The sequence below is a fragment of the Miscanthus floridulus genome, chromosome 17 (genome assembly GCF_019320115.1).
Source record: "Miscanthus floridulus cultivar M001 chromosome 17, ASM1932011v1, whole genome shotgun sequence".
Lineage (NCBI taxonomy): Eukaryota > Viridiplantae > Streptophyta > Magnoliopsida > Poales > Poaceae > Miscanthus > Miscanthus floridulus.
Window position 1 is genome coordinate 96,028,848 of NC_089596.1, and position 23,416 is coordinate 96,052,263.

The following is a 23,416-nucleotide window of genomic DNA, read 5'->3' on the forward strand; positions in this document are numbered from 1 at the left end:
CAAAAAAAGGACAACATGAATATTGGTAAACTAGATAGGACATAATTTATTAACACTAGCCTACCCCCCTTATGATAGGTGTTTACCCTTCCAATTGCTTAATTCTTTTTCTCAATCCTATCCTCAATCATTTTCTAATCTTTGTTATTCAATTTTCTAAAGACCATTGGGATTGCCAAGTAGAGAAAGGGGTAAGAACCAATATTACATGCGAAAAGTTGTGAATATTGGTCCTCACGTTCTCTTGCTTGTCCAAAACAGAAACTTTGAAGTGTGCGTGTTTTGTAATACTTTGTCTGATGCTTCTTCTTTGAAGAAGTTTGAAGCCGGAACTCTTTCCGTTATCTAAAAGAAAAAGAAAACAAAAAACAAAAAGATAAACATTTAGAATTTAGAATTGGATATACTCCATAATTCTTCTGGTATTGACCTATCCAATGGATTTTGCCACCTGTCCTTCAGTTAGAAATGTCATCCTTGCCCCTCCCTTGTGTTAAAAGGGTGCAGCAGCCCCTGCTCATCTCATCTGCGCGCACAAAACCCTCCTGCTACGTTGCTCCAAGCCCGGACCTCCGCCGGACGGCATAGCGAGGTGAGATCAATGTCGCTCGAATCCCTCTCTTTCCCGTCGTTTCTTCCTTGAATCCCTAGGAAAGTTTGCTCGAATTCCTCTCTTTCTCGTCGTTTCTTCCTTGAATCCCTAGGAAAGTTTGCTGCTTGTGTGGTTTTGATGCATTATATGAACTGCGGTCGTGATCTCAGGTCGATCTGTTATTGTGGAAGTGGGTAAAGAACTTGAAAATCATGTAGTGTCGCAACTGGAGATCTTGGTTCTTCGTCTTCTTTTTTATGAGAATTTATGTTCAATGTTTTAAAGTAAATGTGTTTTAATCAACCTGTTCTTTTTCTTCACCCCTCCTCTTTTTTCTCTCTAGTATTCCAAATTTCCGTGGTCTGGGTAGATGCCTAGATTTGAATCTACACTCTACACTAACACTACCATGAAGATTCTTGAAGTTCTTGATTGTCGACATTCAAAGATTCTTAAAGTTCTTGGCTCTGCTTTATCTACTTGTTTCATGAATCACGATGGCTTATCTCTGTTGCAGTGGACTCCCGAGAAGAGGAAGTGGTAGAGATATGGGCAACTCGTGCAGTGGATTCCCGAGCAAAGGAACTGGTAGAGATGATTCAGGCAACTCTTGCCTTACTGCTGATTCCTGTAAGAACTCCTCTTGACCTTGTGTAGTTATGTTGCCTGTTGCTTGAATTACTGTGCTAGAATATACTACTTTACCATGGTGCTGTCGCCTTTTGGTCAATTTCTATTTTAGATTCATATCTTCTATGAAGACAAATAGATGGAATTGAGGTAATTCTTAGTATAAACAAAGATAGCACAAAAAGAATCTCGAACACACAGGAGAGTACTGATAGCTAGTCACTATATTATTCAGTTTTCTTTTTACTTTTTTCTCAACCATTTGTAAATATCCAAACTTTGCTTCCTACTGAATGAAAAGGCAGTGCACCTGCCAATTATGTTAAACACACACACACACACACAGGAAAACTGCACATCTTTGTAATAAGAAAAAAGGGAAACACAAATTTGTTAAAAAAAAATCTGCGCTTCTGCCTACCGTTTATGATTATGCGTGATCAACGTAACTATTACACTGCTGCAAAGAAAAAAGTGATATACTTTACAAATTACCCTTTTCTATAGGATTAGTTGTCCTCCTATCTCTAGAGACTTGCATGAACATATTATGCCTTGAGAAAGAGGTTTCCTATATTTTTTCTTTTTAAAGCATGGTTGGTTAAGTAACCATTTATCATGGTAATTCAGAATCAGAGATCACAAATAAATGTATTTTCGATTTTGATTCAGATAGTTGGAAGTTTCTCGATATGGAGAAGTATCCTACTTCTTCTATTTCCCCTTGTATTTTTGTAGTTCATTCATTTGTTGCCAAGCATACACCTATAACTTAATATACTCGGAACATATTCTCTCACTTTTATATGTCTACAATGCTTTTATTGATTTCTCACATGCAAATTTCAGCTCCTTTCCTTCTGGGAAAGGCACATGATCCAGCTTTCAAATGGACGATTTATGGCTTCTCAGCTCTATTTGAGAGGGAAGCTATACCAGCCAGCTCCGCTTCTTTTGACTGCTGCGGGTACAAATGGTATGCATTGTAATCATCAAAAAATGCATCAAGCAGCACTAAACATATCATTGCCTCATTGGTTTGTCTTGTGGTAGTATGTGTGTGGGGTTGGAGGGCACAAAATAGTTATCTATCAACAGCGGTAATTAGACTGCCAGTTAGCCACAAATCATGTTACAGTGATGCAATAAGCAATCACAAAACCCTAAAAAAGTCTATATGTTTTCTTAAGTCTTCAGTTATCATCTGAGTTGGTCATCTGCTCTTTATTCATTTACCAGGTCCCTGCAAGTGACCCTAATGCATAGAAAATCTGGTACTAAAGTTCCATATGTAGCTCTTTGTCTTACTCTAAGCCAAAGCAGCTTGAAGCCTGGTTACCTCATGCATGCTTTATTCGAGCTATCTATATACAATCACTCAAATGGGTCATATTGTGGATGCAAAGGTAATTTCCTGAACTTATTTTTTAAAAGCAGAGCCTTCTTATTACAGCTGTTAGTCCATGCTTGTATGCTTAAGTGACTCTAAAAGTTGGAATTAAATTGAACATCATATGAAGCTTATGTCGTTACAACTCAATGTCTAGAGAATTTGGTATATGATCAAATACTTCTCACATCATTTTCTAGAGCAGCTTTGCACCATTTTAGTTCACTTTTCTTCTGTACTTTGTTTGCAGACTTTACTACTTTATAGTTTATATTGAGGTACTTATAGTTTGATCGGGATTTCAGAGTGCATGCATATATAGACATTCCATTCTTCTTATTTGAACTTATGCATTTGAAGTTTGCCAATTGCTAGCTCTGAATATGGGTTTTAGTTTTCTTTTGTTTGTAAAAACTACTAACTGTGGATGCAAGCTGCTAAGGTTTCTTATGTAAAAATGACTCTCTGTGGATGAAAGCAGCTAGGGTTCTAGGGCTATCTGAAGTTTACAAACAAAGTTCCTACTTGTCTAATACTTTCAACATTTTTTCTGTAAACAGCTAGGTACGACTTCGATGCCAAGAAGTTCTATTCGAAGAATGAATGCTTGATTACTGTTGAAGAACTACTGAAATCAGCTGATTTTCTGGTTGATGATAACTGTGTCTTTGGTGTGAGGATATTGCAAGCAGACGTCTCTCCTAAAAACAACCTTGCTGTGGCTCCAGATAATACTATTACTATTCGGGAACTGTTTCTGCAGAAGAAGGAATTTATCAAAGGAAATTACACCTGGAACGTGAACAACTTCCTTGCCTTGAAGGACTCAGTCCTTTCTCCCGCATTTGAAGCCTGTGGGCACAAATGGTTTGCATTTGCCACTTTTCTAGTGTATTACTCATCTGGTGCTATTACTTGTTTTGCTGTAAAGGTATCATTGAGTTTAACGTGTCTAGTTAGACTGACAGGCTTAATCCCGGTTGTTTTTATGTCTGGTGCTTATATGCTGTGAAAATTCACCCCGTCATTTAATGGAATCAACACTTCTGGTGCTTAATTATGACTGCTACCTTTTTTTACTTTCTTTCCTATCAAGTATATGAATGAATTGTCACAATAGATTGTCTTCATTCTGTCTCAGGCACATCAAGATGCATCCACTCGGTGACCAGTACAGCACAGATTCACTTTCCATGTACCTGCAAATGCATGACCCGGCCGAGCTTTCTCAGGAATCCGGGAAGATGTTTGAAGTGACCCTGTCCATCCTGAACCAAGAGCAAGGACAAAACTACAGCTGTCCAGGTTTCAGCTCTTCTTGGCATCTAGGAGTACCTACCAATGCGTCTTGAATGAATTAACCTTTTGCTCTTTTGTGATGGCAACTGCAGGTCGCCTTGTGTTCAATGGAAATCTTGGATGGGGCTGGTCAGACTTCATTCCACTCAAGATACTGAAGGACCCTTCCAAAGGCTACCTCGTGGCATCAAAGTGGAGTGTGAAGGCGGACATCACTTGCATTGGGTCAACCAACGATGTTCAGACACCACTTGTTGCATCTCTCTTGAAGGACGAGAAGTAATGCCCTTGCATAATGCTAGTCATTCAATAGTAATATGATGTCAGACAGTAGTCTTTCACCTGGATTGACATGAAAAGCATGTTCAGTTTGTGTTAGGAGTACTGCAATGTTATCTGTGTCTCACTCTGCTGTGATGTGACAACTGACAATATTTAGATAGAATCACCTATATGTGCTGTTGGTTTCATCGTAATCAGGGTGATTCATGATTCTGAGCTGTGGTCTCGATTAGAATTAGAGCTCATCGATCCTACTGCTGGGTATCCATCCTAAAAACATCCATGAACTTGTTCAATCAAGGAATTAGTGGAAATATCAATCCACAAAAACTTTAGTTTATTTCTGTTCCATTTTTATGGTTTGAAATCAGATTTTGTTCAACACATAGGGAGCCGCGGCACACAGCGGAGGAGCCATCCCTGTGGAGGGCTGGCGGCTGAGTTGACCGTTTACTCGAAGTTCAAATGACTGTTGTAGGACAATAGTCAGTAGTCACACCCAAAAAAAAAAAAAGTATACACAATTATGAAGTTCTAATGAGTTTCTACTCTCTAGACAAATAGTATCAGGCTAGCAAGAACACACAGGCTCGATGGTAACTAAAGATATTCAAAAAACAAGAAGTTGAACCATCTCTTCCTAGTTGAAGACAAGAAAGAATATTATGAACAAATTTGGCAACTTTTTCAAAAGATACTATGTCATGGAGCATAATGCTTGTGATGCTTTCATCAAAGCAAGATGCTTGAGATGCTCTTGATCAAACAAGCGTGCAGCAAAAATAATCCATGATAAATAAGCTGCTGATGGTAGATTATCTAATGCAACTGAACATTCTCTGACGAGTTCTAAAAACTGTCATTGGCAATGGCACCACCTCACTTTGAACTTGCGCTAGAAATTGCATGTCTCGTGGTTCAACAACCTCTTTGTTCAGCAAGCCCATCCTTCTCTGATGATAGATGGTCCTCAACCTCTGCATCAGGGAATGTTAGAGCCCTCTGCAGCTTTCTACGGCGGGAAACTTCAACCTCTGCCACGTAGACTGCAGCCACAGGGCGGTGATCAGAAAGTGTAAGCTCCCCCCTCTTGTACGAAAGTAGCCTGATTCCCTTCCCGTATGAGAGAATGCGGTCACACCTGCACACATAGATGAGAGTGTTTGCTTATTGCTGATGGCATGCTCAGTGCTGATTTCTGGAACGATTGAATGAACTAGAATGGATCTAAAAGTTAGAAGAACAACATACCATGCAGGAGTTCTTCTCCCAGATTTACTCTCATCACTTGCATAGTATTCTGAGTCAAACTCATATTTATATGTTGGGGGAAAGCTGATAACTCCTTCAAACCAACCGTCAAATGTGCATCCTTTCCTCAATTCTCTTTTTAGCTGTCACAGAAGAAGCATGAGCTGGAAACCATGTGAACGTAAACAAGTAAAAATGAATAAACAAGTCCATCAAATACCTGATCCCTCTCAAACAAGCCATCCCAGTCCTGTTTGGAGATTAGTTCATGTGTCCTTTCATAGGATAAGTTGATCCGATAGTTGAGGTCTCCTAAACATATAATACGTCTGAAAGTAAGGACAGAGATTTAACATAAGAAATCAGGCATAGCATCAATAGGGTGTCATCATGAGATGTACGTGTACCTGTCATATAACAGTAGATAAACATGGATAATTGAGTGCAAGCTTTGGAATATAGCACAAATTACCAGAAGGCAGATTACCCAACTTACTCATGGTCATGTATTCTCATAGGCATGCCTACAGCATTGACTGGGTTAAACACTGTTCTTCGAAGTATTTCTTCGACATTTGAATTCCTTTTTAGGTCATCTCCATCTTTTTCACCAGCAGCCAGGTGGCAACAGACAAAGCAGAAAGGAGTCTGATGTATAGACATGCTGACTGATATTGATCCCTACAGCATATTGAAGGAACATATGTCAGCACAAGGTATTTTGGATTAGATGACAGACATGTGTATCCATGTTGAATATAATGGTAAGTAACCGAGTGAGACAATAGCATGGTGACTAATCAAATTTGAAGATTTTAAACTTAAAGGAACAACATAACGAAGAATGCTAATCAGCTCTCCTTAAAAGTTCCATTTGCCTTTTCAGCGTCCATGAAAGAAAGAATGCCAATACCAAAACATGCATTTTTTAAACCTGATTCTCATCAGGAGAAAATACCACATAATGTGAAAAGCAACATCCTAAGTTTCTAACAAAGTATAATCCAGTTATCACGGAAATCGGAAGCCACACAAACAGTACAAGGAAAGAGTATCAAATCTGGCACTTGCCTTGTTACCAATATAACCCATCGCACCTACACCAACGGTTGATACTCTCAAATTCTGAATGTGCTTCCGTAGGCTTCTCCGAACCCAAATCGAAAGAAATATTCCCACCATTTGCTTGCTTATTATGCGTACAAACTCTAGCCTTTTCCTTTTTGCTCTCTTATCAATGATGTCAACACAGGCTAAATCGCCTTCTGGAAAAGCTTCAAGATTCTCATATGTTTTATCTTGAAGTCCACAATTATGGTCTTGGTCAATCAATGGATGAAGTTCCCCATCACAATCCTTATCAGACTCACTAAGCAATTCATGTTCCATGGAAAGAGCAACATCTGATGGATTAAACCTGGATAGTAAAGGAGGATCACTATGGCACTTAAACCCTGATTTATCTGAACATTTCTTATTCAACGTTTCACGGATGATGTGCTCCCATACTGCAAGTGGACGACTGTCTTCAGCACCAAATATATTCCCAGCATTGAGTGGAACAATCTCTTGAAATCTGAAAGATGACCCTAATCGGTAAATGAAATTCTTTTTTAAGCAAAAAGTATATTAATGAAAGGAGTGGCACTAATCATCTCATTGGCAAATTGTAAGCTACCATATAACATCTGTACAGCAGCTTGCATGCATAGATACATGCTAAAAAGTTATTACTGCATGTAATAGGCAAAACAACTTTTAAATACAATAAATAATCAAGTATCCAGTGCATGTTCCCTAAAATTAGTTATAAAACTTGTTATGGGGCATCAATCACGGGCCCAGGGACCACAGGATCAATTAGAGGGATTTGATCAGTTAGAGATAGGATTAGATTTGGGTCAATTAGAGATCAGGATTGGATATGATTTGTTATGATTTGGTTGGGCCTTCCTTAGGTGGCCAGGAGTCCTCTCTATATAAAGGGGAGGTGATGTACCAAGGAGGGAATGAATGAAGAACAAACAATCCAAATTTTTTAAAAAAAGGAAGAAAGAACAAACAATCCAATTCCCCCAAATACTCTAGTCTCCCTTCAAGCCGACTTTTCCTATCTCTAACTGATCAAATCCCTCTAATTGATCCTGTGGCCCCTGGGCCCCTAATTGATGCCCCATAACAAAACAATGGGTTTGTCACACTCAAACTGAATTTTGTATAGTGGCTAACTACCCAATAACATAAATGTCAGCTGGCTCCTCCATAGCCAACCATTCTTCAATGTCTAAGTCACTGGGTGGAAATCTGCCTCCAACATTCCATGTCCCTACGCAAATCCTGCATATTAAACTTGCAGATTAGCTGAAAGAATATAATCATAAAACTAATACATCCTTTTAGTTCCAGCCTATTAGAAAATTTTACTAATCTTCTGCAATATGATACATATCAGGATAACAGGAGGAATAAGCACCAGGAATATCATTTTGATTCAAAGAAACGCTGAGAGAAAAAGTACTGTCATGACATAACTAGGAGCCAGTGAATACTATGAGGGGACAAGACCTGTAGTTGATTACCTGAGTTCTCTAACATCAACATACTGAGAACGAACGATCTCTGATCTGTGCCTTCTAAGCCTGTAAGGTACATCATTCATTTCATCACCTACAGCATCAATGATTGCATTATTATATAAGGCGACATGCCAACCCAAGACCTTATATCAAACATGTGTTTGTGCAGAGTATGCAGGCAAATGAAGAAAAAAGAAAGGAAGATTAAGCAGTTGGGTCAGCAGTCAGCACATAAGGTAACCTATCAACCCATGCCTTAATCAAGCAGAAGCCTAATGTAACAAAAATGAACTTCAGAGTAAATCAAAACACATGCTGAAATGCATTCATTTTTTTTTTGAACGTAATGAAATGCATTCAAGTTCTCTTGCTCACTTTCCATTGATTATGTTTCTGTCCATTATCATCCATGAATCATTTTGAAATATTTACCAACAAGAACCAGAAAATCCCATCAGAACAGTGTAAATTCAGAATTCTATAAGCTTCAATTCTTTTTAGAAAGATCAGTGGAAGAAGTTGGGGCCAAAACTGAGGCCGGAGGAGCTGCCCATTTGGTAAATGAACTGCAAATAACTCTGTTGCCTCTGCATAGTTCAACTAGCATCTTCTCTGGCCAGGTAAGTATTTCGCCAGCATTACTGTGTGTCTACTTCCTTGTCTACAAGTCAACTAAACCCAACTCACAGATGAATATACATAAAGAGAAACATAATTAGTAGGCACTAATTTTCTGTATGTTTCTCACTCTCTTAGAAAAAAATAAACATAATATGTTCATAAACTACCAGCCGTGCTTGCACCCAGTCCACCTAATATCCTTTCTTCGTTACATAGTGCATGTTTCCAACCAGACATGTCTGCACAAATGACATAAAAACACAGCAATTACGATTTTTTATTAAAACAATCCAAAAAGATCTTCACAAAAAAAAGAGGTTAAGCTAAGGAAAAGGAATAATACAAATGTAGTGCGGATTTTCTTTCAATAAAGAGAAAAAAATATATAGCTCATAGAATGTGGGGCACAACAACCATTAGATAGTGAAGTCAACTAGAAGATGGTCACATCAACATTCCTGATATTTTATTTCTTTCCAAAAGATGAAAAGAACAGCCAAAAGTTAACTTTAAAGGCAACACCGCAACAGTGAACTTCTTAATACCCTTCTTGATTTCCTTAAAAAAGGTGGAATATACCAAAAGAAATATTTGGTCCGAAGAAATTACTAGCCGCTAGCTACGCACATCACAACGGTTAAGCATTCTCAGCGATATGATCAAACATCCATTGATCCATACCATATCAAAAAGATGGCAAATAATGAACAATTACAGTAATCTAATAAAGCAATCATCAAACAAGCAATGTAATCCAGCGTGAGCTGACCAATTATTCAAGATGACATTTTTCTAATCCAGTTGTAAAGAAGTTGAGAAAAAGAAGTCACCAGAGCCCAAACAGTAGCGTACAAGAAAGAACTTTCATTGCACATTGTGTTGTCTGCTCTGCATAACCGTCAACGGCTCAACGCCTACCTCTCAAACTTCCAAACCAAATTCTCCCTGATTTCGCTCCAAACAAGAGCGAGCTTGAGCAACCAGATCGATTCAGAAATTCAGAACATTCCGTTCAAGAAACAGAGGGGCGGAAGTAGAAAAGAGAAGAGTTAAGTAACCTTCACGGTCGGTCTCGCCCTCCGAGGTGTCGTGCTCGTCGGCGCTGAAGTCGGAGTCCCCGGACCCCGCGCCGATGTTGAGCCACTTGCGCAGCACCACCCTGTTCCACAGCTGCGGCACGCAGCCCCAATCCGCGCCGCAACACAACACCATCTCAGCCAACCTCTGCATCAAGAAATCCTTCGTCCCGCGCAAACCAGAGACAAGAACAGCCAAAAAGATCAGAATTTGATCCTAGAAACAGCAGGTTGAAGAACTTAAGCGAGGAAGCTTTGAACATCGAACAACTAACCTGCATCTGCATCCCGCCGCCGTTACGCAGCGCCTGGGAGGCGCCAGCCGAAGCGGCCATGGCTGCCTCGTGGCTCCCTCGGTGAGGCGGGATAAATAGCCGCGACAGGGAGGAGAGGGGGGAGGAAGAGGACACCATACGCGGGGCTGCAGCAGCTCCCCTACCCAGACGCCACACGAGCATGTCTGAGAGAACGAGACGTCACTGAAACGTGATGGCCGCTTGGGCCTTGGCTGCCCTTTTCTCGTGAAGAAATAGACCAAATACCACCTCTTAATGATTTTTAAAATATATTTAGTTTGAGAATGTAAATATTATAATGATGTCTTAAAAGGTTTATTTTTATAATCTTATAGTTATTATTATGGGCATATTTGATAGAGCTTCGGCTCTCCTCCGTGCACGGTAGCGATGATGAGTTGTTCTTTATCTCAGTGCACGTAGCTCCCGCTTGCGCAGGGTCAAGGGAAGGGTCCGACCACTTGGGTCTTTTGTACGCAGCCTTTCCCTGCATTTCTGCAAGAGGCTGTTTCCAGGACTTGAACCCGTGACCTCATGGTCACAAGGCAGCAGCTTTACCACTGCGCCAAGGCTCCCCTTCTATGAGTTGTTCTTTATCTCTCTTCTTAAAATTAAAACTAGAAGCCGATAAAGCCAAAGGATAAAATTAATATTTTTTTGGTTTTACCGGCTTTGCCTCTGCACATTTTATAAGTAGTAAGTAGTTAACATACATCTCCTCTTCAGATGATTTTTTGAGTTGTTTTAGATGCAAGCAATGCAAATATTTATGTTTAAGCTAAATGATTTATTGAAATTGTAACTGTGGTACTAATTTCTTAGTTTGGAGAAGATATGTCCATGATCAAAAGCTAACCAATTCACTTTGAACTTTGCAGGAGGATATGATTAGCCAAAACTAACTAACGTTAAATCATCAAGATTTGACTACTGTACTCTCAAAGATTCGGACCTTTACACGATATACCGTAATTGTAGACCCAGTTACTTGTAGTTCAAAAAAAATATAGGCCCAATTTAACAATTGACATTATATACATACAATGGTGATCATGGACCACACCTAACCAAGCAGATGTATATTCATCAGAAAAAAAGGTTACGTACTTATGTATGAAATTCATCGAAAAAGCGTATGAAATTCATGGAAAAGAACGATGCATATCAACATATGGAATGTTCTAATATCGTACGTGGGCACCATAAAGAGTTTGTTTCTTTTTTTTTCCCCTTTAGAATCACACTATCAATTCTTGCTTTAGATGTATCTGAATCTGAAGCCTAATGAAACGTACGGCAAAGCCGATAGCTTTCGTTTTAGTCAGGAATGCTAAACAACACCCATGTGTTTTACACCCATCTCACACACGAATTTTTTCCGATGTTCCTATAGTATACATGTGATGTTCGTATACTATACATGTGATGTTCGTATACTATACATGTGATGTTCTATGATACTCGGTCAGTGATGTTCTATGATGTTTTTCGTGATGTTCACATGGTGCTAGTTGACCAAAACACACTAGAATAATACCCGACTACCAAATAGACACTGATGTTCTATTATGTATTATGTGATGTTCTATTATGTATTCTGTGATGTTCTACAAAATTCGTGTGCTAGTTGCCCAAAAAACACCTAAGTGTGATATAGACATTCTCACTTCCTCCAGTGGCTCAGCGGAGTCAGGGCAGATGGCACACCCCAGGTAGTTGTCTGCGGAGGCGGCGCCGACGTCCAGTCGCGGGAGATCGGCGTTCCCGTCACGCTACCGCAGGCCGTCTCCTAGGCTGCCATTGCTCTCCCCGTCGCCCTCTTAGGCCCCGTTCGGCTTACCTCATATTCGGCTTGTTTTTTTCAACTGGAACCGTGTTTTTTCTCTCACAACAATTCAGCCAGAACAGTGTTTTTCAGCTAGTTTCAGCCAAATTTCAGACCAGTGAACGGGGCCTTAGTATATACGCTTCTTGCATCTTTATCCTACTCCTATTGAGTAATCATCAGTTAGGCACAAAACGAAACATGGACATGGATTTTTCCTCCCCTTTCATCAGCAAGCCAGCAAGATCCATCTCTTTCAGAAAATCCTCTTGGCACGTCTCAGAATCATTGCCTTGCGGCTTGCGCTAACTAATGCTGTTGACTATTGGCATGTATGCATGTTTCTACAAGAAATATTGTGGATATGCTGCCACATTATGCTTTGAGCGAATGATGATGTTGCCCTGTCCTTTATTGACATAACTATGTTATTTTAAGAGTAGGATAGGATCTAAAAGGCTGCCTGTAAACCACATTTTTTAATACTGTTTTTAGCAAAAATCTGAACCATACACTTAACTGTCACGCACCAACTAATCTGCCCACCCACTTGATTTGCAAGCATTTCTGAAATTTGCACCGAGAATTGCCTTGTCGACATGAGTGTGAAATGTGATGGTCAATTAGTCAATTAGTATCTCTCATTTCTTTCTTTCTTTTTATAGCACTTTCTGATTTAAATTATTATTACCAGTTATTTTAATGGTGACAGCTGTCATTATGTTTAAAAAGTTTTTGAACGGTGACAGGATTTAAAACTGACGTTCCACCCCCGTCAAAAAAAATATCATCGGACTTTTCTCTTTCCAAATTTTATAAATTATTAGTAGGTGAAGGAGAACTACTTTTGAGGAACCCATAAATGCTTTCATGCACAAAGCATCGTGCCCATGTATGGTTGTAAATTATATTGTTGTACAACCAAAAAAGAAATTGCAAATTATATTGTTGTACAAATAGAAACTCCAAAAATTCAATAAATTTCTCGACTATAATACCTGACCATTCTTGGGCAGATGTCATATGCCTAGTAGGATCACGGTTGGTTCTAATGAAAAAGCAGCCTGGATTCTCATTAATACATGTTCTTAAATACCTGCAAGAACATCAATATGACTTGATCATCGCAAAACTAATGATCGAAAAGGTAATTTGGGGCATCAGCATCTGTTAGACTGTAAACAGGGATATCATCCGTAATACCTTAAATCAAACAACCAAAAGACAATACATGCAAAATAAATGAATTGTAACCATGAATATTTTGAAGAAGAAAGCACTCTAAATATTTGTGTCAGATCATAGAGCTCATACAGATAACTCACAATAATATGCGCAAATTATCACTGTCCAAATTTGTTTAAATATTTCCTTGTTGAGGTACCAACATCAATTTCATTGGCTGCTGTCCCCTCTCATTCTCGGTGGCCAACCACACAAATCACTTGATTTCAGCTAACAACTCGAGCAGTCTAGAAGTCTGACATAACTAAATTCAAGATATGTCTACGTATAGCTGAATATCACCGATAAGACCATAATCTATAAAAAAGTGAATGTATCACAACATAAAAAGTCATAGCTGGCACCTACTCCGATTCCCACACCATGGCTGCAGAGGCATGCAAGTCACACCAACGACCTCCATGGAACAACATCCTCCGCGTCTCCTTAATGCTCCCCAAAATCAAGCAGCCAATAAAAGAGGAAAAAATCCAGATCAGACCTCCGCAGCACAGAGGAAGAGCTCCAGTGCCTAAATCTAGAGGAGGATGTGTCGCACCTGCTTGAGGAGGAAGGGAGCTGGCGCCCGCCGAGCAGGAGCTGGCATGCGATGCCCACGGGAAGCTGCACGTACCCCACCGGCAGCTCGCAGCACGTACCGCACCAGCGCCCGGCTGGAGGCTGCTCCGGCTCCGCCGGCCTCCCGTCGGGGGATGCGGGGCCGATGCCGAGGCAGACGGAGGTGGACGGGGACGTCGCGGGTGCAGCAGTGGCCGCAGCCGTGGGCGTCGGGGTGGTGCGGGTGGCGGCGGGGACCTTCAGGATGGGCACCGGCAGCTGCGGATCTAGGGCGAGTCGGGGGTGAGGGATGAGGGCCGCCGGGGCCCGGGCTCGCGTCGGCACGCCGCCGGCGAGGGCGCCGTCGCCCTGCGCCCGCCGCCGCCTCGAGAGAGATGGAGGGGTGCGCGACGCGGTGGGGTAGAGTCGTAGAGAGGGGAGGGGAGCGCGGGAGAGGCGTCAAGTCGCGTTGGGGAGGGGAAAAGTCACGCATCCAGGAGTGGGGCGTCGGTGATGAGGAGTGGTCCAACAGAATGGTTTCGAATGTTGGTTGGGTCTGGGCGTATTTTTAAGAGAGTTTACGAGTATGGTAGACATGTGATGGATATTTTTTTTTTTGGCGTGGCTGTAGTAAAGTTTACATCGGTGTATTATATGTGGTTGAGAAGAGATGTATGGATTACGAGAAAATTGCATATTTTGGACTTCAGTCGTCACGCTTCGCAGTTTTAAAATTTCAAACGTGGACTTCGTAAAAATAGGCCTTTAAAAACGTTTGGCTCTTGATTTTCTTGATATTACGTGTATTTTCATACTTTTATAGTATTCTCTGTTTATTCTGAACAGCGAGAGCGCTTTTAATCTGTGCGCTAATTAAAAAAAAACTCAACCATATGGGTGAAGAAGCCTCTAGGCATTGAAATAAGAAACTGTACCAGGATTTGAACAAAGATTTTTATTTTTCACGGTCAACGGGGGGAGAGTATCCCCATCCCTATCTAATTTACAGTAACACATTATAATATTTTCATAGAGCTGTTGGATTACAACCCGTCCAACAGACAGCAAAAATTCAGAGTGTTGATCTGCATTGGAAAAAAAGACGGTGCACCAAGGATCGATCATGATTCATGGACGCTGCCTCTCTTTTGAATCGACAGCTCCGTAGCTCACCATCTGCATTGCATGCGAGCAGTAGGCTATCTCTGATAACAACACCTAAAATACAAGACATATTTGTCTTTGAGGTAGCGCTACAGGTAATTGTAGGCTATCTTCAATAACAACAACCAAAATACAAGATATATTTGTCTTTTGGGTAACGCTACAGACAAAAGGTTCAATACATATTCGACATCTTCTCCAATAACAAGACCCAAAAGTGAATCATTTCTGCAAATGGGTTTTCAGGAGAGAGGATGCCCATATTTGGATTGTATCTCTCAGCTAACCCAAAATAAGTCTCCCGTATAAATACTCTGTTGAAGACTGATTTTAGATCTCTTGCTATCCATTTTGAGTTTGGGTGCCTATATAGGTTTCTAGTTGCGCTGCAGCCACACCGCCTAGCCTGAAGAGTTTTGAAAAGGAATTAAGCTTCAGTTTTTATTTGAACCTCTGAATTTCTGTACTCTGGCAAGGACTGTGCACAACAAGGATTCGGGGTTCAGTTCTGTTCAGTTGCTGCAAAAGCCAATATTCAGGAATTCAGCACCTGAGTTTCGTTTAATCCGATACACGAAATTTGCAAGGTGGTGTTTTGCTAAGAAGTAGCTTGAAACTATGGAGTAGTAGTTAACAAATATACGAAGCACTCAAATAAAATAATTGGAGATATTATCTATTTTTTTTTTGAAACGATTTTTTTGAAACGAAATATTATCTAAATTTCACTATTCAAGAAAAAACATTAAGACCTTGTTGTACAATTCTTGTGGATTCTTTATTACATAATAATTTACTTCTGAGTTTTCAACCGATAGCTTTAAACTAGCCAAAGACACTATATGGTTCTACACTTCTACATCGAAGAAAAAAAATCTTCCACGTTGAAAGAAAAGTGGTAACAATACGGGGAAATGAGAAGAGAAACAAATACTGTACACAAGAGACTTTCATATAGCTTTGATCAATTAAGAAATAAATGACTATTTATTCAAACCAATGGCATCGTAGTCCGGTAATGGCAAGGATATAATGACTAAAAAAGGTGGCAACTCCTAAAATGATCTGGGGAGGAAAAAAGAAGGGCATCTCCAAGAGTTTCTAATAAATGGTATCAAAAAAATCAAATTTGAGACCCACATGAATTATGTTGCGGCTTTTTTTTCTTTTCCATCACGGGAAACTACAGGGCGCGCCGAACCCTGAGACCGCGAGCTCCCTGCCGCCGCCGCCATCGTCCAGTGCATCGTCTACTTCGCCGTGTCGACGAACCTAGTGAACTACCTCAAGGACCGGCTGCACGAGGGCAGCAAGGCCGCTGCGAACGGTGTCACCAACTGGATGGGCACGAGCTCCATCACGCCGCTCATTGTCGCCTTCCTCGGCAGATACTGGACCATCGCGCTCTTCCTGGTCATCTCCGTCGTGGTACGTACGTACGTCGTCGTCCACCATCAGACGTAGAGTCGCAAAGCAAGCTCACCCACCCGGCCTCGTCGTCGTTCTCTTGTTTTGTTTCCGGCACGTACGTACTCAGGCCTACGTGGTGCTAGAGAGCGCGGCCTTCTACGCGGGGCTGTACCTGCTGGCGCTGGGCGGCGCGCTGTAGCCGATGCTGACGTCGTTCGGCGCGGACCAGTTCGATGAGTCCGACGAGGAGGAGCGCGGGCGGCAGAGCTCCTTCTTCAACTGGTTCTACCTCTCCAAGGACGTCGACCACATGTCCGCGATACAGGGGAGCCGTCGACTCGCGCACATGAGGCTGCGGGAGTGGAAGGATACGTGCGAGCCTGCGACGCGTAAAGTTACGTGGATGAGGGGGATTTTTTCCAACTCCTAAAATATTAGGAAACTGTATTAGAAGTTGTTGGAGATGGATTTTTCATGGATCTTTCTAAAAACTTAGGATTAGGAGGAGGTTTAGGGAACTCTTGGAGATGCTCTAATCATGGTCTCACGGATACTACACCATTGATCAAATAAGGATGTACTCCAGCAAAGATGGAAATGGACATCTACTCCTACTAATCTATGCTATGCAATTGAATCTTTCTGACAGATTCAGAGATCAAGCATTGGCATTGCACTGCATCATCTTGGTTGGAACTTGAAGTAGGAAATTGTGTGACTCATGGTGCAATGGTTTTTTGGTTCAAGATGTGCTTCCTTCCTTGATAACAGGTGATCCTCAACATCTGCATTGCTAAATGTTAGACCTCTCTGCAACCTCCTGCGGCAGACAACTTCGACCTCTGCCATATAAACTACAGTCACAGGGCGATGATCAGATAACGGCCTGTCCGCTTGAACTTATCAGCTAGAATGTACAGTATTTTTCTCTCACAACAAAACAGCTTCAGCCGACTTATCAGCCGGCTTTAATACCAGTCGAACAGGCCCTAACTCCGCCCTCTTATAGGAAAGTAGCTTTGTTCCCTTCCCATATGAGAGAATGTTGTTGCACCTATACAAGCAGGTGAGAATGTTAATTAATTTCCTTATTTCTGTATGTTAGGATGATCTCCACTAGTTGGCCCAACAGCCAATTGAGCTCTTGATCCACGCCCTGATCGGGGGCGCTCAGCCGGTTCTCCTGGCTGATGGGACCCCATCGCGCAGCGCCATAAAAGGACGATGGGAGCTGGGGCACAAGACATGAGGTTCACTGCAGCCTCCTGTTCCCCACTGACGTCCTAACCTTAAACCGATCGAGAGGGTGCATTGTGAGCGATGAAAAGCACCATCGCCTTCACCGCCGCCGCTAGACCGAGGCCAGCTCTGCTGCTACTTCGTCACCGATGCCATGGCCATGACTGGAGACTCGAGATGAGGTACATCATCATTAAGTTCTATATCTAAGTCAAGTTTACCCACTGATCTGCACCTAGAGGTACTACAAATCCCATCAATGTTATCAGAGCCATGGTCCTAGTGTGTAGATCTAGTCTCTGGGGGTAGAAATCACGAAGAAATTCAGAAGGAGGTGATTCGAATCGGATTGAAACCCCAAATCTGAAACCCTAACCCTAACCCTAACCCTAGAAAGTAAAGACGGAAAAGGGGAGGACCTACCCGGTTCTTCCTACTGCTGTCACCACCGCCGTCGCGTGGGAAGAAACCCGCTGTCGCATGGGCAGAACAGGCCGAGCCACCGCTCGACGCTGGGTCGCCGGTGCGCGGGCTCAGGGCACCGACATAGGACCGCTCGATGGCGGTACGCTCTCCCACTAGGGAGCGTGCGCTCCGACGAGAGGACCCGCGGTGGCACCGCACTCTTCTTCTCTGATGTCTGTTGCACTGAGGAGAAAGGGGAGGAGCTAGGGGTTAGGGAGAGCCCCACCGCAGCATGTAAGGAGGAATAGGGCACCATCGCCTAGACCGCTCGACAGCAGCACACTCAGCCTAGGGCGAGGGCGAGCGCCGGCGAGGGGACCAACGGTGGTGCCGCTCCACTGCTCTCACTTTTCTGTTGCGACGTGGAGAGGAGAGGGAGGAAGAAGAGAAATGACTTAGGGTTTGGGTGAACCAGCCATGGTGGAGTTTTGATCTCGCGAGAAGCACGGATGGCCGTCCGATGCGATCCAACGGCCGGCATTGCTCGGGCCAGAATCAGCCCATGCGGGCGAGCGAATTCCCAGCCTAGGCCCAGGTTGCTGCCTAGGCGTGGGGGAGCGGGCGCGCGTGCCATGTTGAGCCGCCGCTGGGCCACGCACACGGACGCAAAATAGATTGGGCCACGTACTGTTCCGACAGGCCAGGCCAAATGAATAGTAAACACTGAGTTTTTTGTTTTACTATTTTTAGAAGCAATTTTTTGATGATTTTCTATCTACTTTAAATCTCTGTCAAAATGTGAACCAACGGGATAATTTTTTCAGAGAGTAGATAAGTATAGTAAAATGCTTCTGAAAAGTAGATAAATTATTTTTTTAGTTCTCCGCTGCAAAGTTTAATGTTTACTATCTTCTAATTAAATTTGAACCAACGAGAGGATTTAATTTGAAGAGCAGTTAATTTTGTTTAGTAAATTATTTTTATGTTTATCCCTTAATTTAAATTAGAGGAGTAGTCCGATTTGTTTTAAGTTAAATTATGGTATTGTTATTTTCTGACCAACGTTGATGATAACAATATTATTATTTTATTTATGAGTTTAAGTTTGAAGTTTAAATCTTTGATAAATTTTACACCAACATGGTCAATTTTTTAGAGAGTAGATAAAGACCAAAAAATGCTCCTAAACTAATAGAATGTATTTTATTATCGTGTTTCGCTGCAATGATATTGATTATCTTCTAATTAAATTCAAATCAACGAGAGAATTTAATTTTGAATAGTAGTTATATGTCTTTCAAGTTAATTTATGAGTTTTATGCATTAATTCTATTTTTTGCCCAAGAGTGATGTAGAATTTGTGCAGAAGCATCTTGTAAGTTTTATTTTTTACCGAAATGATTTTCTCGGATTTTAAAACTTAACTTATATTTACTTATATTTAATAGTGTTGATTCGGACGAATTATATTGAACAACGGGTTAATTAGTTCCTAGATGTTTTATTTCTACAATTTAGTATGATGTATGGACTAGTGCTTAAAAATGTCTGATAGCAAATAAAAGGACGTGTGGCTTGTTTATTTGATTAAGCATGAGAAACAATTTTTATAAACAAAAATACGATACGACTGGTATATAGTACTTAAGTAAAATTCAGAGCATGATTTTTTTTGCATTTAAAATATCGAGTAACAAACTTTAGTGCTTTAGCCGTGTTTGAAAATATATATAGTCTGCTTGGAAAATGAATATGTGAGAGCTAAAATGATATATAATATGGGTAGAAAATTATGCCATCAGCAGGGTAAGAATGTCGCGAGTGTGTTAGTATGTTTGTTTCGGGTATTGTTGTGATGTTTGTTAGTTTCAAAAATTAGTTTGAAAAGAAACGAAAATAAAAAACCTGTTCGTAGTTTGTGTCGATAAATAATAGTCAATTTAAAAAGTGATTTTTACAAAGCAACAATAAGATAGAACGTGTGTTTGGGGTTTTAATAAAAATTAAAGTACAAGTCGAGTAGATGAAAGCGCAACTTGGGTTTTGAAAAACAAATGCTATTGCGCGTTCGTAGCCGCTCATTTTACCTACCCTGCAGCAGCTAGCAGAGCCACGCGACGCCCATGTGTTCAACTATCTGTCGTGGTTTAGTTATTAACTAGAGAGCGAACTGATCCACTGCGAGGACGGGATGTCTCCCTGCCCTGCTCTGTCGCTAGTCGACGTACCCCGCTCGGACCTCGTGGCTTCGATTCAATGCATCGCCAAGTCTTTTTTTGTTCGCCAACCGGGCCACATGCTCGTGGTCGCTGCCTGCTTCATCGCATCAGCTCTGCTGCACCATGAGTGCCTCTGTCTGCCTCTGCGTGTCTCTACTCCTCTTTTTCCCTCTACCTGACGAGCAGCTCAGAGCCATTACCACCAGAGCAGGCAACATAGCTCCTTGTCGCGTACGTCGTCAGCATCGTCGTTGCCCGGTTTTCGCATATGTGCGCGAGCGTGCAAGCTCCACGACCGTGCTGGACCGTAGCCCCAGCTCCTGCTCTCCCCTGCTCATCTCCTGCTACTAGCCTCGGTGAGTCGACGCACGCAATGCCGCTGCCCTACGATACCCACCTAGGCCACGCCCACCGTTGCCATGCCTCCCTCACGAGCGCGCACGCGTACCCATGGTCTGCGTTGGAGGTGCAGCCTGTGCTGCCATGCACCGTAGCCCCGCTCCTCCACGAGCACCACCGCCCCTCCTTTTTCCTCCCCGCATCGCGTGCCTGTGCCCACAGCGCCATCCCTCCTAGGCGCCTCCTCCGCCTCAGTCCGTGTTGTGGCCAGGCGAGCCCGATCGTGGCCACACGCCTTCCCTGCCGCCGCGGTCGTAGCCTCTGCATGTGAGCATGGCCGACCGCTGCTCGCACCTATGGTCGCTCCCGCCACCCGAGCCGCAGCGCCCTCGCCATCATCCGCGCCACAACCGTCCTCCCTTTTCGGTGCAAAATTTGTTGTACTCAAGGTATATCCCTCCAATTCCTTAAATCCCTAGCACCAGGAGGAGGTTATAGAGAGCTTCGAAGTGGATCAGAAGCCATTAGTTCAATAGTGTGCACGTACGTGATATTTTCGTCGCTGTCCGCCATGGGTGTGTCCGTGACCAGCTCGGCCCGGAGCACCCCAAGCCTAGCACGACTAGTAGTGGCTCCGCCTCGACCTCTTGAAGCCCCATGCATACGCTATTGGGGTGGAGCCAGGCCCAACGCCCTTGCCGTCGCACGCGTCATTGGCCACCACCCTACACCTCTACCGCGCATGGCCAAGCCGCCACGAGGCTTCTCTGGTGGCGTCATTTGCGCCCACCGGTGCGGTGCGACCCCCATAAGCCCCCGTACCACCCTTCCGCTGCCGCTGTGCCCTCCCTAGCCGGTCTTGGCCACCGTCGGAGTGTCCCCACCATGGTGCTCTGCTCTGGTGATGCTCGGGGACTGGGGAACGGTGAAGATAGGCAAATACAGGGTGCTAGGTGAAGAACATGTGACTCATTTGAATAGTGAGCTAGATTGTAGGTTTATTAGTTAAAAACCTAGGGTCCTTTTTGTAAAATGGATAGCGCGCCCTGGGCTTTCCCCTCTTGGGCCGGTCTGCTCCCGCGTGTGGGCCAGAGGCTCACTCGCGCTGGACCAGCTTTCCGTCGGATTAGGCCGGCTTGGGCCGAAATGGCTTGCTCGCGCTGCTGGCCTGCCGCCGCTGTGCCTAGGCCACGTGTGCGCGCTGTGCGCCTAGGCCACGCATCCCCGTTGGGGTTGCTAAGCCATTTTGCCGCCGGCCCTTTCTAATTTCTAAATGCTTTTCTAATATAGGTTTCTAATTAACTTGTAAAATCAATATAAAATAGTATAGGAATCTAAAAATTGTAAAACTAATTTTCTTAGGTTTCTAAAATCAGGATCTATTTGTTAGTATAATTCGTTCACCTAGTTTTAAGTTGTTTCTGGGTTGCTCTAATTAATTTAGAATGCTTAATATTATGAAAATGTAAACTTGTAGGAATTTTTGCGGTAAAATAATGATAGTGTTGACTCTAAAAATTTTACAATAAATTCCTACTATTAATAGTAGCTTACTGTAATTTTTGTAGCTCTAGAATAATTAGTTGCTAGATAGATAATGATGCCCCATTCGAATAAAGATTAAATCGCAGTGTTTTCCTAAATGCTAAACGGTAAACAGTCGGTCACCTACCGTTTAGCCATTATTTGAGCAAAACGTCCTATTAAACGGGCTAAACGGCCAATTAAACGGGGTAAACAGGTGATTAAACGGAAACGGCGCACCACCGTGTAGCGTTTACACGGTGTTTAACCGGGCTAAACGACCGTTTAGGCGAACAGTGTTAAATCGATAGAATGGAGTAAAGAAACAACTTGGGTTTGTATAACTAAAACATTGGTTGGGAAGTAACGCCTTATTCAACAACATGGATATGTAGACCAGCGTTAGAGCTATCTCGTTAGCTTGTGAGGCGTGATCGGATTTCTAAGCATTTCGGTTGTCGTTGATTATTTATATCTATGCATTTGCATCAATGCATATCATATAGGTACGATGATGGATCAATGGATCAATTGAAGGATGATTGAGAATCCGAAGATGGTGTAATGATATTCTCTCTAAGAGATGATGCAATGGGCTTTCTATTCAGTTGATGGTGGATGATCTGAAGATGCAAATACTAACTTTTGGTTATATTTTACCCAGGCAAGCCCCGGTGCATAACCCCTACTTTTCTGCACTTTAAATTATATTTGTGCATTAAGTTTTAAGGAGTTAAATGAAACCCACTTGCATATATAAATCTTTATCCTATGAGTCTTACTAGTATGACATGATTGTGTAGATTGCTATGCTACAGAACTCTGGTAGAAGTCGACTGATTGCCTGTCACTCGCGAGAGATATGAAATATATTACTGTATTATTATCACTTAGAAAATATAAATGGTGAAAGGACCTAGGATGCCGCCTAGAGGGGGGTGAATAGGTGTTTCTGAAAATTAACACCCTTAAATGCGGAAACTATTGGTAAAGGAACTCTAAATAAAGAGTAGTACCACCCCTCACAAGTTAACCATAGAGTATACAAGGTATAAAGAGTATATCTAGAAGCAACAACCCTACAACACAAAGTTAGAACAGAGAATGAATATATTCGGCACAGACAGGAAATACCGGACGTGTCTAGTATGCACGGTTTTTGTAGAGCAGCCCCAAACTTGCTCCTTTCGATTTCTATCTTCAAACCAAACTACAGGCACCTACTAGAGATGACAATATACACAGAGAGCCTACACAAAAGTTGGAGAAACACAAATATCAAATGAAATATGAATTGAGACATGATATTTGTTTTACCGAAGTTCGGACTCGTTCGAGTCCTACCCTCCGTTGAGGGGGCTACAAGCGACCCAGCGAAGGTCAGCCCTATAGGGTACCATGAAGGTCACTCTAGCCGGAGTCTTTTCCAACTCCTTTTCCTCCTTTCACTAGTTGATTCCAAGGCGGCAAAATCGATCGTTACAAACTTTCTGAGG

General features: G+C 42.4%; 3 protein-coding genes across 11 annotated transcripts in view; 1 reads left to right on the forward strand and 2 right to left on the reverse strand.

The window, feature by feature from the left end:
• The first annotated feature begins 472 nt into the window (after nt 1-472).
• LOC136517298 (uncharacterized) lies at nt 473-4,533 on the forward strand. Of its 2 annotated transcripts, none has more exons than XM_066510844.1 (7): nt 473-592; nt 1,110-1,222; nt 2,072-2,198; nt 2,462-2,628; nt 3,173-3,479; nt 3,754-3,917; nt 4,004-4,533. In XM_066510844.1, the coding sequence occupies exons 2-7, from the start codon at nt 1,141-1,143 to the stop codon at nt 4,192-4,194; spliced, it is 1,038 nt and encodes a 345-aa protein (XP_066366941.1). In that variant the 5' UTR covers nt 473-592; nt 1,110-1,140; the 3' UTR covers nt 4,195-4,533. The 2 variants fall into 2 exon arrangements, with proteins under 2 accessions (XP_066366941.1, XP_066366942.1); XM_066510845.1 differs by having other exon boundaries at nt 1,110-1,195.
• A 250-nt stretch (nt 4,534-4,783) lies between these two features.
• Nucleotides 4,784-14,139, reverse strand: LOC136517296 (type IV inositol polyphosphate 5-phosphatase 3-like). Of its 8 annotated transcripts, none has more exons than XM_066510840.1 (13): nt 13,622-14,139; nt 13,432-13,508; nt 12,837-12,934; nt 9,993-10,177; nt 9,700-9,880; nt 8,809-8,880; nt 8,024-8,083; nt 6,954-7,020; nt 6,516-6,861; nt 5,941-6,125; nt 5,665-5,773; nt 5,445-5,587; nt 4,784-5,334 (listed from the first exon to the last, which is right to left on the reverse strand). In XM_066510840.1, the coding sequence occupies exons 1-13, from the start codon at nt 14,111-14,113 to the stop codon at nt 5,112-5,114; spliced, it is 2,238 nt and encodes a 745-aa protein (XP_066366937.1). In that variant the 5' UTR covers nt 14,114-14,139; the 3' UTR covers nt 4,784-5,111. The 8 variants fall into 8 exon arrangements, 6 of the variants coding, with proteins under 6 accessions (XP_066366937.1, XP_066366935.1, XP_066366939.1 ...); XM_066510838.1 differs by adding an exon at nt 7,677-7,781 and having other exon boundaries at nt 6,516-7,020; nt 8,024-8,111; XM_066510842.1 differs by adding an exon at nt 7,677-7,781 and having other exon boundaries at nt 6,516-7,020; nt 8,024-8,111; nt 13,428-13,508; nt 13,622-13,754.
• Nucleotides 14,140-16,875: 2,736 nt separating this feature from the next.
• Nucleotides 16,876-23,416, reverse strand: part of LOC136516032 (type IV inositol polyphosphate 5-phosphatase 3-like) — a 78,308-nt gene continuing 71,767 nt past the window's right edge. Inside the window, exons 9-10 of the mRNA XM_066509449.1 lie at nt 17,183-17,249; nt 16,876-17,080 (exon numbers count right to left, since the gene is read on the reverse strand). Of these exons, the coding sequence (XP_066365546.1) occupies nt 16,876-17,080; nt 17,183-17,249 (272 nt within the window). The remainder of the gene's footprint in view (nt 17,081-17,182; nt 17,250-23,416) is intronic.